Source organism: Oncorhynchus masou, unplaced genomic scaffold (assembly GCF_036934945.1).
Source record: "Oncorhynchus masou masou isolate Uvic2021 unplaced genomic scaffold, UVic_Omas_1.1 unplaced_scaffold_2713, whole genome shotgun sequence".
Classification (NCBI taxonomy): domain Eukaryota; kingdom Metazoa; phylum Chordata; class Actinopteri; order Salmoniformes; family Salmonidae; genus Oncorhynchus; species Oncorhynchus masou.
This window is the reverse complement of record NW_027009147.1, coordinates 30,947-46,243: the sequence shown is the minus strand read 5'-3', so window position 1 is coordinate 46,243 and position 15,297 is coordinate 30,947. Positions and strand designations below refer to the sequence as shown.

Here is a 15,297-nt window from a genome sequence, read left to right as displayed (position 1 = left end):
GGTCTAGATACTACAATGTTAACAGATTAACAGGAGAGGTCTAGATACTACAATGTTAACAGATTAACAGTCTAGATACTAGTTAACAGATTAACAGGAGAGGTCTAGGATACAGGAAAGGTACAATGTTAACAGATTAACAGGAGAGGTCTAGATACTACAATGTTAACAGTTTAACAGGAGAGGTCTAGATACTACAATGTTAACAGATTAACAGAGAGGTCTAGATAATACAATGTTAACAGATTAACAGGAGAGGTCTAGATACTACAATGTTAACAGATTAACAGGAGAGGTCTAGATACTACAATGTTAACAGATTAACAGGAGAGGTCTAGATACTACAATGTTAACATGAGAGGTAGATACTACAATGTTAACCAGTTTAACAGGAGAGGTCTAGATACTGTTAACAATTAACAGTTAACAGATTAACAGGAGAGGTCTAGATACTGTTAACAATGTTAACAGATTAACAGGAGAGGTCAAGATACTACAATGTTAACAGATTAACAGGAGAGGTCTAGATACTATAATGTTAACAGTTAACAGTTAACAGGAGAGATCTACAATGTTATAACAGGAGAGGTACAATGTTAACAGATTAACAGGAGAGGTCTAGATACAATGTTACAATGTTAACAGTTAACAGATTAACAGGAGAGGTCTAGATACTACAATGTTAACAGGTTAACAGGAGAGGTCTAGATACTACAATGTTAACAGATTAACAGGAGAGGTCTAGATACAATGTTAACAGATGTCTAGACAGACTAACAGGAGAGGTCTAGATACAATGTTAACAGATTAACAGTTAACAATGTTAACAGATTAACAGGAGAGGTCTAGATACAATGTTAACAATGTTAGATACTACAATGATTAACAGGGAGAGGTCTAGATACTACAATGTTAACAGATTAACAGGGAGAGGTCTAGATACTACAAATGTTAACAGATTAACAGGAGAGGTCTAGATACTGTTAACAGATTAACAGGAGAGGTCTAGATAATACATGTTAACAGATTAACAGGAGAGGTCTAGATACTACAATGTTAACAGATTAACAGGAGAGATCTGGATACTACAATGTTAACAGATTAACAGGAGAGGTCGAGATACTACAATGTTAACAGATTAACAGGAGAGATCTGGATACTACAATGTTAACAGATTAACAGGAGAGGTCTAGATACTACAATGTTAACAGATTAACACCATGTTAACAGAACAGAGAGGTCTAGATACTACAATGTTAACAGATTAACAGGAGAGGTCTAGATACTACAATGTTAACAGATTAACAGGAGAGGTCTAGATACTACAATGTTAACAGATTAACAGGAGAGTTCTAGATACTACAATGTTAACAGATTAACAGGAGAGGTCTAGATAATACAATGTTAACAGATTAACAGGAGAGGTCTAGATACTATAATGAACATGTAACAGGATGGATACTACAATGTTTACAGATTAACAGGAGAGGTCTAGATTAACAGGAGATAGATACTAAATGTTAACAGATTAACAGGAGAGGTCTAGATACTACAATGTTAACAGGAGAGGTCTAGATAATACAATGTTAACAGATTAACAGGAGAGGTCTAGATAATACAATGTTAAAGATTAACAGGAGATAATACAATGTTAACAGATTAACAGAGAGGTCTAGATACTACAATGTTAACACAGATTAACAGGAGAGGGTCTAGATAATAACAATGTTAGATAAGATTAACAGGAGAGGTCTAGATAATACAGTTTAACAGTGTCTAATACAGATGTTAACAGATTAACAGAGAGGTCTAGATAATACAATGTTAGACAGTTAACAGATTCTAGATACTACAAATGTTAACAGATAAAAGAGGTCTAGATACAATGTTTATTAACAGGAGAGGTCTAGATACTACAATGTTAACAGTTAACAGAGAGGTCTAGATAACCATGTTACAGATTAACAGTTAGACACAATGTTATTAACAGGAGAGGTCTAGATACTACAATGTTAACAGATTAACAGGAGAGGTCTAGATAATGTTAACAGATTAACAGGAGAGGTTAAGCCTAGTTAACAGATTAACAGAGGTCTAGTTAACAGTACTACACATGTTATAAAAAGGGCATAAATACAATGCTATTATTGGTTGTTTTTTTTGCTTAGTAAGACAAAACTATAATGATTAAAAGTCATATATCATGTAACAGATTCTAAACATATATCACTTTACCTTATTATTAGTGCTATGGTAACATATTGATATCCATGGAAACCAGTCAGTTTCCACCTTCCAGTGATCATAACAGTAGAGGTCTGGCACGGCCAGCCCGCTATTATTTAACAGGTTCTAGTTTTTTAACAGTAAGAACATTAGGCAGGATTAGGTGGCCGCCAGCCCGGGCCATTAGCTACGCATGGGCGTTAGATTGACGAGGCGGCATTTTCTGAGCTAAACTGACCAAGACACACATACAGCAACACATAAAAAACCTCCCATAATTCTGCCCAAAAACAATGATCATTTCTCTCAGCCAGTGGCATATGGGCTTTTTAGGTGAGCGCCGATGCAGCCCTATGATAAGCAGTGCCCACTTTGACAAAGGCAGGGGCGCAAAACATTTTGCTTGTCCATTCCCAGTGCGCCTCTCCAGGGTGCTGTTGGAGAGACACATCGCTGCGGCGTTCCACCAACGTTCAGTCGAAAATAATAATCTAACATAAATCATGTCGGGGATATAGGATATGGTAGAAAGAGTATGTGGATTTCCTGTCACCTACAGGACAGAGATAAAATATAACAAATGTAATGAGATGGACACTTACATCATGCAGGTTTCTCTGATCAATTCCTCTATTTATTTCACCTTTATTTAACCAGGTAGGCCAGTTGAGAACAAGTTCTTATTTACAACTGCGACCTGGCCAAGATAAAGCAAAGCAGTGCGACAAAAACAACAACACAGAGTTACACATAAACAATCGTACAGTAAATAACACAAAAGAAAATAAAAATAGAAAGATCTATGTACAGTGTGTGCAAATGTAGAAGAGTAGGAAGGTAGGCAATAAATAGGCCCGAGAGGCGATAATTACAATTTAGCATTAATACTGGAGAGATAGATGTGCAGATGATGATGTGCAAGAATAGATACTGGGGTGCAAAAGAGCAAGAGGGTAAGTAATAATATGGGGATGAGGTAGTTGGATGGGCTATTTACAGATGGGCTATGTACAGGTGCAGTGATCTGTGAGCTGCTCTGACAGCTGGTGCTTAAAAGTTAGAGAGGGAGATATAAGATTTTTTCAATTCGCTCCAGTCATTGGCAGCAGAGAACTGGAAGGAAAGGCGGCCAAAGCTTTGGGGATGACCCGTGAGATATACTTGTTGGAGTGCGTGCTACGGGTGGGTGTTGTTATGGTGACCAGTGAGCTGAGATAAGGTAGAGCTTTACCTAGCTAAGACTTGTAGATGACCTGGAGCCAGTGGGTCTGGCGACAAATATGCAGCGAGGGCCAGCCGACAAGAGCATTCTGGTCGCGGTTATGGGTGGTATATGGGGCTTTGGTGGCATAACACTGTGAAAGACTGCATCCAGTTTTCTGAGTAATGATGGAGGCTATTTTGTAAATGACATTGCTGAAGCTGAGGATCGGTAGGATAGTCAGTTTGGCAGTGTATGTGTATGTTTGGCAGTGTGCGTGAAGGAGGCTTTGTTGTGAAATAGGAAGCCGATTCTGTCAGGACCCGGTTTCGAACCTGGGTCTCCGGAGTGAGAAACAGTCACTTAACCAACTGAGCCACGAATAGACAGCAGAACCCAGAAGATGAGGCAGACACAGCAGTACTTAAGACGGTGTATTTAATAAAGAAAAAATCCTAAAATACAAAAAATGGCAAATCCAAAAGGTGGTAGGTAAAACACAAAAAGACCTCAAAAGAAACTCACCAAAAATAAACAAAAACAAAAAACAGAATACCACAAGAACGTCACCCGGAATCGACAAGAGCACACAGAACACTAGGCAGGGTGCTAACATACAAACACAGAGCACAGAACTGAGGGAAACAAAGGGTTTAAATACAATCAGGGGAAACGAGACACAGGTGCAAATAATAATGGGGATCAAGGGAAAAACATAGGGACAAAAAGCACAATGGGGGCATCTACTGACCAAAACCCGGAACAACCCTGGCCAAATCCTGACAGATTCTGGATTTAATTTTGGATTGGAGATGTTCAATATGAGTCTGGAAGGAGAGTTTACAGTCCAGCCATGCACCTAGGTATTTGTAGTTGTCCACATATTCTAATTCAGAACTGTCCAGAGTAGTGATGCTAGTCGTGCGGGCGGGTGCGGCAGCAATCGTCGGTTGAAGAGCATGCATTTAGTTTTACGAGCAGTTGGAGGCCATGGAAGGAGTGTTGTATGGCATTGAAGCTTGTTTGGAGGTTTGTTCACACAGTGTCCAAATAAGGGCCAGATGTATACAGAATGGTGTCATCTGCGTAGAGGTGGATCAAGGAATCACCCGCAGCAAGAGCAACATCATTGATATATACAGAGAAAATAGTCGGCCCGAGAATTGAACCCTGTAGCACCCCATAGAGACTGCCAGAGGTCCGGACAACAGGCCTACCAATTTGACACACTGAACTCTATCTGAGAAGTAGTTGGTGAACCAGGAGAGGCAGTCATTTGAGAAACCAAGGCTGTTGAGTCTGCCGATAAGAATATTTGAATATAGAGATTGACAGAGTCGAAAGCCTTGGCCAGGTCGATGAAGAAGGCTGCACAGTACTGTCTTTTATCGATGGCGGTTATGATATCGTTTAGTACCTTGAGCGCTGCTGAGGTGCATCCGTGACCAGCTCAGAAACCGGATTGCACAGCGGAGAAGGTACGGTGGGATTCGAAATGGTCAGTGTACGTTTGTTAACTTGGTATTCAAAGACTTAAATGCTGCTGACTGACTTAATTTAAAACATATACATATTATTAAATGTACTACGTAGGCAAGTCAGTTAAGAACAATTATTTATTTACTATGACTCCCAATCACTGCTGTTTGTGATTCAGCCCGGGATCGAACCAGCACCTGTAGTGACGCCTCTAGCATTGAGACGCAGTGCCTTAGACTGCTGCGCCACTCGGTAGCCCATTCTATCTAAAGGGGAGATCTCCAGAGCCGGCTGCTCTCTGGATCTGCCATGGAGTCCCAGACTGAAGTCTTGTAGCAAGGTAAATAAGGAGTTTAGGAGCTCCTCCAGGTTTATGTTGGTACCAGGCTAGGTAGTTATTAGAATACACATTACTGCTGGTTTTACAGTTCAGAGAGATTTGCTGTCCTGGGAGAGCAGCTTCCACTGAAGGAGTTTGAGTCACAACGTACTGTCCTCTGGATTCTGAAAAATATAATAAAAACATTTATATGAATTAAGTATACAGTGCCTTGCGAAAGTATTCGGCCCCCTTGAACTTTGCGACCTTTTGCCACATTTCAGGCTTCAAACTTAAAGATTTAAAACTGTATTTTTTTGTGAAGAATCACAACAAGTGGGACACAATCATGAAGTGGAACGACATTTATTGGATATTTCAAACTTTTTTAACAAATCAAAAACTGAAAAATTGGGCGTGCAAAATTATTCAGCCCCTTAAGTTAATACTTTGTAGCGCCACCTTTGCTGCGATTACAGCTGTAAGTCGCTTGGGGTATGTCTCTATCAGTTTTGCACATGGAGAGACTGAGAATTTTTTTCCCATTCCTCCTTGCAAAACAGCTCGAGCTCAGTGAGGTTGGATGGAGAGCATTTGTGAACAGCAGTTTTCAGTTCTTTCCACAGATTCTCGATTGGATTCAGGTCTGGACTTTGACTTGGCCATTCTAACACCTGGATATGTTTATTTTTTAACCATTCCATTGTAGATTTTGCTTTATGTTTTGGATCATTGTCTTGTTGGAAGACAAATCTCCGTCCCAGTCTCAGGTCTTTTGCAGACTCCATCAGGTTTTCTTCCAGAATGGTCCTGTATTTAGCTCCATCCATCTTCCATCAATTTTAACCATCTTCCCTGTCCCTGCTGAAGAAAAGCAGGCCTGGGCCATGATGCTGCCACCACCATGTTTGACAGTGGGTATGGTGTGTTCAGGGTGATGAGCTGTGTTGCTTTTACGCCAAACATAACGTTTTGCATTGTTGCCAAAAAGTTCCATTTTGGTTTCATCTGACCAGAGCACCTTCTTCCACATGTTTGGTGTCTCCCAGGTGGCTTGTGGCAAACTTTAAACAACACTTTTTATGGATATCTTTAAGAAATGGCTTTCTTCTTGCCACTCTTCCATAAAGGCCAGATTTGTGCAATATACGACTGATTGTTGTCCTATGGACAGAGTCTCCCACCTCAGCTGTAGATCTCTGCAGTTCATCCAGAGTGATCATGGGCCTCTTGGCTGCATCTCTGATCAGTCTTCTCCTTGTATGAGCTGAAAGTTTAGAGAGGACGGCCAGGTCTTGGTAGATTTGCAGTGGTCTGATACTCCTTCCATTTCAATATTATCGCTTGCACAGTGCTCCTTGGGATGTTTAAAGCTTGGGAAATATTTTTGTATCCAAATACGGCTTTAAACTTCTTCACAACAGTATCTCGGACCTGCCTGGTGTGTTCCTTGTTCTTCATGATGCTCTCTGCGCTTTTAACGGACCTCTGAGACTATCACAGTGCAGGTGCATTTATACGGAGACTTGATTACACACAGGTGGATTGTATTTATCATCATTAGTCATTTAGGTCAACATTGGATCATTCAGAGATCCTCACTGAACTTCTGGAGAGAGTTTGCTGCACTGAAAGTAAAGGGGCTGAATAATTTTGCACGCCCAATTTTTCAGTTTTTGATTTGTTAAAAAAGTTTGAAAATCCAATAAATGTTGTTCCACTTCATGATTGTGTCCCACTTGTTGTTGATTCTTCACAAAAAAAATACAGTTTTATATCTTTATGTTTGAAGCCTGAAATATGGCAAAAGTTCGCAAAGTTCAAGGGGGCCGAATACTTTCGCAAGGCACTGTATATGAATGAAGTATTACATTTAGTAACATTGATATACATGTTGATAGTGTACATTTAAATCATTCAAAATATTGTAACCTTGGAAGCAGAAAGCAAGTGTCCAGATGAATATGGTGATAAAAGTCATGGTTGTTGTGGGTTCTGTTGTCATGAAGGACAGATCTCAGTCATGAAGTGTTAAACTCACAGGGATATAAACACTCCCAGAGCACTGAAGCATGTGCTGTCTATGCAAAGTGTCCTTACTATTCAAACATACTTTTTGGTGCCACAGGGATACTGTCGTTGAAGGGATCTGTGTGAACAGCAGCATTTTAATGGTTGAGGCTGATTGTCCAGCCAGTCATGGCCTTGAATGGTAAACAAGCCTCATCTGGGCTCAATCAAAGGCTGGGAATGTTCTGGAAGATTCTAGCCAGGCGTGGCAGGAGAGAGGTTATAACTTGACACAACCTTAGATCGTTTAAGTGGGTTTATAATCATGTTATATTATCTCAAATCAAAGTGTCTTATATGTAATAATAAACTGGGTGTTTTGAGCCCTGAACGATGACTGGCTGACAGCCGTGGTCTATGAAACCGTGTACCATGGGTATGAAAACAACTTTTATTTATACTGCTCTAATTATGTTGGTAACCAGTTTATAATATAAATAAAGAACCTTGGGTGTTTGTGATATATGGCCAATGTACCTGTCTAAGGGCTGTGTCCAGACACACCGTGTTGCGTTGTGCTTAAGAACAGCCTTTGGCAATGGTATATTGGCCATATATAACACCTCCTCTGGCTTTTTCACTGAAATACTCATCCTGGACAGTCAGATGTTATTAATAAATGCTGTGTGATGTAGAAACGTGATAGCTATGTAATCACTGACATGGTTTCTGATATAAGTGCTGAATGAGGACTGATATATTGATTATAGACATCTTCAAATGGAGCATATTGTTATTACTGTGTTATTAGATAGTAGCTGCTTTATGTCTCCCTCCACTGGTCAGGTTCAGTAACTGCAGTCTGTGATGCTGCTGACTGACTGATCTAAAAGGGAGATCTCCAGAGCTCTGACGTCTCCAGTCTCCTGCATCACCTGCTTGTCACGCCTTGGTCATTGTATTTTTTGTTTTCGTTATATATTTGTTCAGGCCAGGGTGTTTCATTAAATAACATGAGTAACCAACACACTGCATTTCGGTCCGTTACAGAATCACCCACCACACACGGACCGAGCAGCGTGTTAACAGGCAGGAGCCACAGGAGAGGCAACAGAAGCAGCTTCAGTGGGAGAGACTGCACCACTTGGAGAATTGGACATGGGAGGAAGAACTGGACGGAAAAGGACCCTGGGCTCAGCCTGGTGAATATCGCCGCCCCAAGGAGGAACTAGAGGCGGCTAAAGCGGAGAGGCGCTGGTATGAGGAGGCAGCACGGTGACGTGGATGGAAGCCCGGGAATCAGCCCCAAAGATTTCTTGGGGGGGGGAATTACAGGGAGTATGGCTACGCCAGGTAGGAGACCTGCGCAAACTCCCTGTGCTTACCGGGGGGCTAGAGAGACCGGGCAGGCACCGTGTTATGCAGTGTTGCGCACGGTGTCCGCAGTGCGGGTGCATAGCCCGGTGCGGTATATTTCAGCTCCGCGTATCGGCCGGGCTAGATTGAGCGTCGAGCCAAATGCCATGAAGCCGGCTCTACGCATCTGGTCCCCAGTGCGTCTCCTTGGGCCGGCTTACATGGCACCAGCCTTGCGCTCGGTGTCTCCGGTTCGCCTACATAGCCCAGTGCGGGCTATTCCACCTCGCCGCACTGGCAGGGCGACCGAGAGTATTCAACCGGGTAAGGTTGGGCAGGCTCGGTGCTCAAGAGCTCCAGTGCGCCTGCACGGTCCGGTCTATCCAGTACCACCTTCACACCCCAGCCATCCGGTAGCAGCTCCCCGCACCAGGCTTCCTGTGCGTGTCTTCGGCCCAATACCACCAGTGCCAGCACCATGCATCAGGCCTACAGTGCGCCTCGCCTCTCCTGCGCTGTCGGAGCCTTTCTTCTCTCCTGCGCTGTCAGAGTCTCCCGCCTGTTCAGCGCTTCTAGAGCCTTCCTCCTCTACAGCGCTGCTGGAGTCTCCTGTCTGTTCAGCACTATCAGAGCCTTTCTCCTCTCCTGCGCTACCGGAGTCTCCCGCCTGTTCAGTGCTTCTAGAGCCTTCCTCCTCTACAGCGCTGCTGGAGCCTCCTGCCTGTTCGGAGCAGCCTGAGCTGCCAGTCTGCATGGAGCAACCAGAGCTGTCAGTCTGCATGGAGCAGCCAGAGCTGTCAGTCTGCTTGGAGCAGCCAGAGCTGCCAGTCTGCAAGGAGCTGCCAGTCTGCAAGGAGCTGCCAGTCTGCAAGGAGCAGTCAGTCTGCAAGGAGCTGTCAGTCTGCAAGGAGCTGTCAGTCTGCAAGGAGTTGCCAGTCTGCAAGGAGTTGCCAGTCTGCAAGGAGCTACCAGAGCTGTTAGTCTGCATAGAGCAGCCAGAGCTGTCAGTCTGCATAGAGCAGCCAGAGCTGTCAGTCTGCAAGAAGCCGCCAGAGCTGTCAATCTGCATGGAGCAGCCAGAGCCGTCAGTCAGCATGAAGCAGCCAGAGCCGTCAGTCTGCCAGGATCCGCCAGTCAGCCAGACTCTTCCAGATCTGGCAGTCAGCCAGACTCTTCCAGATCTGCCAGTCAGCCAGACTCTTCCAGATCTGCTAGTCAACCAGACTCTTCCAGATCCGCCAGTCAGCCAGGATCTGCCAGAACTGCCAGCCAGCCAGGATCTGCCGGATTCAACTGCCTGGCTGGGCTTCCTCTCAGTGCTGGGCTTCCTCTCAGCGCTGGGCTTCCTCTCAGTGCTGGGCTTCCTATGTCCCAAGCTGCCCCTCTGTCCCGAGCTGCCCCTCTGTCCCGAGCTGCCTCTCTGTCCCGAGCTGCCCCTCGTTCCGGGCTGTCCCTCTGTCCCGAGCTGCCCTTCTGTCCTGAGCTGCCCCTCAGTCCAGTGGGGTTCTGAGTGAGGACTACTAGGCCATGGTCGGCGGCGAGGGTGGATTATCCCAGGACGCGTAGGGGAGGAACTATGACATTAATGGAGTGGGGTCCACGTCCCGAGCCGGAACCGCCACCATGGACAGACACCCACCCGGACCCTCCCTATGGTTTTGAGGTGCGTCCGGGAGTCCGCACCTTAGGGGGGGGGGGTTCTGTCACGCCTTGGTCACTGTATTTTGTGTTTTCGTTATATATTTGTTCAGGCCAGGGTGTGACATGGGTTTATTGTGTTGTCGTATTGGGGTTTTTGTAGGCATTTGGGATTGTGGTTGATTAGGGGTGTGTTTGGTTTAGGTTTGGCTGCCTGAGGCGGTTCTCAATCAGAGTCAGGTGATTCTTGTTGTCTCTGATAGGGAACCGTATTTAGGTAGCCTGGGTTTCACTGTGTATTTCGTGGGTGATTGTTCCTGTCTCTGTGTTAGTGTTCACCAGACAGGCTGTATAGGTTTTTTCACGTTCCGTTTGTTGTTTTTGTATTTATAAGTTATTTCATGTATCGTCATTTGTTTCATTAAATAACATGAATAACCAACACGCTGCATTTTGGTCCGACTCTCTTTCGACAAACGAAGAACGCCGTTACACTGCTGCTCTCTGGAACTACCACAGTGGTGTGAGGGAGGATGTATGGGTAATGATTAGTGGCTTTATTGTATCTGTTTGAATCATGTTGATTGAATTCTAGCTTTTCAAAACACAAGTCATCTTTACGGGTTTTGATAATTGCACAATATCTCCATTCAGATTGGTTGATGGTTACTTAACAGAGTCAACATGTAGTTAATGTTCAGGAGAAACATTTAGTGATCAGTTATGATGTAAGGTCTTCTAGACATAGCTCTAGTTTGACTCTATTGTTGTTCAGCGCTACTACACACTGTGTCATTGTACTGAATCATCTCCTCCCCTCAGCACCTGCAGTAGGTCCCAGCTGTATCAGTACAGTCACTGTACAGTCTGGCTGAGGGAGGTTTTTGTACGGCTCTGTATCACGGTGTGAACACTGGACCACTGTGTGCACTCTGACAGTAGTAATATCCTGCATCTTCAGCCTGGACTCCACTGATGGTCAGAGTGAAGTCACTCCCAGAACCACTACCACTGAATCTAGATGGAGTCCCAGACTGAAGTGTTGTAGCATAGTAAATAAGGAGTTTAGGAGCTCCTCCAGGTTTCTGTTGGTACCAGGCTAGAAGGTTATTAGAATACACATTACTGCTGGTTTTACAGTTCAGAGAGACTGTCTGTCCTGGGAGAACAGCTTTCACTACCGGAGTTTGTGTCACAACGTACTGTCCTCTGGATTCTGAAAAATATTGTAAAACATTTATAGGAATGGAATGTTACATATAGTAATGAATAGTTCTGAATTTAAATATTAACATTGATATACTGTACATGTAAACACTATAGATTAAATTCATTTTCAACAATGCATTCTGAAAATTGTGACCTTGTATGTAGAAGACAAGTGTCCAGATGAAGATGGGGATAAAAGTCATGGTTGTTGTGGGTTCTGTTGTCATGAAGAACAGCTCTCAGTCATGAAGTGTTAAACTCACAGGGTTATAAATGCTCTTAGAGCAGCGGAGCAAATTAATTATGCAAATTAATGTTTCAAATCTATTTCAGGTTTCAAGTAGTATCCCATCAGAATACATTTTGAGATTTATTTTATAATAATTAGGTGGGTAATTAAATTTGTCTTATTTCACACAGTTTTATGCCCAAGTGTGAATTGAAATTATTTTTTTTTGCATATCCCAACTCCCCCTAAGACAACCTCGGAGAGTGGGGTCAAGGCCAGGGTCTGCCGTTGACAACGGCGACCCTGGAGCAATTAGGGTTAAGTGCCTTGCTCAAGGTCACATCAGCATATTTTTCACCTTGTCGACCCAGATATTTGAACTAGTGACCTTTCAGTTACTGGCCCAACGCTCTAACCGCTAACTACCTGCTGCTCCTTTAATAACATCAAACAGCAATTGTTTTATCTGATAACTGATCCATGGTCATTTTTATGTCACACTACCATTATATTGTTATTCTGATGATGATCAGATATAATGGACTGTCTGTTCACTCATGCTTGGTCTCTGATGTAAGTTCCTCTAATCAGTTAGTGAACACTTCTCTAAACTAAAGCTGGTAGGATTCCAATGGTAGTTTTATACTAGCAACACTGACCTAATGCTGGACTGTACCTCCAGACTAGGAGAACCTGATACACAGAGGAAGGAAAAATACTGCTATCTGGATTTGTATTATCTAGAAACAGCTAATATGAAGTGTTTGTTCTACTTGGAAGATGTTAGAGTGTATTAGTGTTGATTATGATTCTGTATGAGGGATCTTCACTGTGACGGCTGCAGCATCACAACACAGAGAGGTTTTTGTTCCAGCAGTAATTGTGATTGTATCACTGTGGTGGACTTTTGGTAGTGGCACCAGAATTGATGTTGGAAGTAAGTAAACACAAAATTAACTGTTTTATACAGTTAATATGTCGCGTTTCAATTTCTCTATACATTTAGCCTCGATATTGAGGATTTTTTACCTCACTTTATCTCCATGATTTTGGGGGAAATATTCATGGCCATTTTTTTCAAGGCCATTTTATTACATTTAATCAATTTTGACCTGAATTTAAGCGATGAGTGATTACTCTACTTTTTAGATTCTAGTGTATGATGAAACATACCACACCTTGTAAGAAATGGACAATAAAAGGAATGTTTTGCAAAACTTTGGGCAAAACAAAACAGAAAATCATTTACTTCAAAAGAACAACATCAAATCATCTTTGACAAGTATTCAGACCATAGTAGAGTTCATCTTTTGAACCACAGTCTAAAGAAATTCAGCTTCCCCAATGGTCAGGAGGTTTTTGTACCAGCAGTAATAGTGACTTGACCAGAGTTGATGTTGGACGTAAGTAACAAGCTCTTTTGATATGTCTTTCAGACTACATTTTGGGGTATTTACTTTCCCAAACTCTGTCTCTATTAAAATATTTACATTTGAGATATTTTAGATGATTTTTAAATTACTTTTGACTGAGCCTTTCTTTCAAATAATATTGTATATCATCGACATGCTAAATTGTAGGTTTATTTGTCTTTCTGATTTGTAAGATTGTGGACTAGAATCCTAATTCTGGTATTATAACTAATATATAGTATAGGATAAAGTAGGCATCACTGTTGCATTCTGTTCATGGTAGACTTCACTGTTAGTGTGAAGACAAAGGGTCTCAGTTATGGTTGTAACTGACTTCATAATCCAACATGTTTGATATGTGATGTAAATACTATGAATATGACTTGGCTGTTCTGATCAGATCCATTCCTCAACAATGTCTGTATAACATGTATAACTGACACCATATGACTAGCAACTCTAGTTATTTAACCACTTTATACTTGTTTGGTTCATCAATCTGCGTTGTATCATATTACTTTAGTGTTTTCTCCACATCTTTTAAACAATATAACTTTTACATTTATATTTAGAGGGCATTTCCAATTACCTTTTTTTGGATGTGTACTTTTCTGAAGATAATCTCTTACTAAAGCTGTACTTGTTGTAATTACTTAGTTGATGTCTTCTGTTTGTTCCAGGTAACAGTTCCCCCACCCTCACCGTCCTGTCCCCCTCTAGTGAGGAGCTGTCCAGTACAACAACAGCCACACTGATGTGTCTGGCCAACAAGGGCTTCCCCTCAGACTGGACCTTGAGCTGGAAAGTGGATGGGACCAGCCAGAAGCAGGAGGCCAGTTCTAGGGTCCTGGAGAAGGATGGCCTGTACAGCTGGAGCAGCACCCTGACTCTCACTGCCCAGGAGTGGACCAAGGCAGGAGAGGTGACCTGTGAAGCCCAGCAGAAATCCCAGACTCCAGTCACCAAGACCCTGAGGAGGGCTGACTGTTCTGGGTAGAACCCCTCAGACACCCCTGTGGAGAGAGGCTGCTGGTTCCTCTACTTTGACTCTGTTCTGAGATCAGATGTTCTCTGTCTTATTGATCTCTGACATGTAGACTAACAGGGGGCTTTGCTTGAGTTCATGTGTCAATCCTCTCTGTATACTGAGGTTGTATCAGTGTTGGATGTGATGTGTTCTGTTTTATTACTATTAGATACTGTAGGAATGTTTGCTTTGATGAAAATAAAGATTTCCCTTTGGAACAAATATTTTCCTTGTCTCTTTCAATAAACCCAAATAGACTTTAATCTTAAAAATTGTTGAATGATATAGCATTATATTCATAAAGCCGGATTCACAGTTTCTATGAAACTATCAGATCTAAACCTAATTGATTAGTTATTTATGTTCTAACCAAATCGTCATCAACCAGTAGTTCACAATATACTACTATTTTCACAGGAGAGGTCTAGATAATGCAATGTTAACAGGACAGGTCTAGATAATACAATGTTAACAGGAGAGGTCTAGATAATACAATGTTAACAGGAGAGGTCTGTCTACATACTACAATGTCAACAGATTAACAGGAGAGGTATAGATATTACAATGTTAACAGATTAACAGGAGAGGTATAGATATTACAATGTTAACAGATTAACAGGAGAGGTCTAGATACTACAATGTTAACAGATTAACAGGAGAGGTCTAGATACTACAATGTTAACAGATTAACAGGAGAGGTCTAGATACTACAATGCTAACAGACTAACAGGAGAGGTCTAGATACTACAATGTTAACAGTTTAACAGGAGAGGTCTAGATACTACAATGTTAACAGGTTAACAGGAGAGGTCTAGATACTACAATGTTAACAGATTAACAGGAGAGGTCTAGATACTACAATGTTAACAGATTAACAGGAGAGGTCTAGATACTACAATGTTAACAGATTAACAGGAGAGGTCTAGATACTACAATGTTAACAGGAGAGGTCTAGATACTACAATGTTAACAGATTAACAGGAGAGGTCTAGATACTACAATGTTAACAGATTAACAGGAGAGGTCTAGATACTACAATGTTAACAGATTAACAGGAGAGGTCTAGATACTACAATGTTAACAGATTAACAGGAGAGGTCTAGATAATACAATGTTAACAGATTAACAGGAGAGATCTAGATACTACAATGTTAAAAGATTAACAGGAGAGGTCTAGATACTACAATGTTA

At 42.1% G+C, this 15,297-nt stretch overlaps 1 gene segment (V, D, J or C); it reads left to right on the top strand.

Annotated features, from left to right (window-relative positions):
- Positions 1–12,564: 12,564 nt before the first annotated feature.
- LOC135533841 (Ig kappa-b4 chain C region-like) lies at positions 12,565–14,330 on the top strand. The segment is given in 2 exon segments: positions 12,565–12,604; positions 13,760–14,330. A coding segment is annotated over 1 exon segment (243 nt).
- The last annotated feature ends 967 nt before the right edge of the window (positions 14,331–15,297 follow it).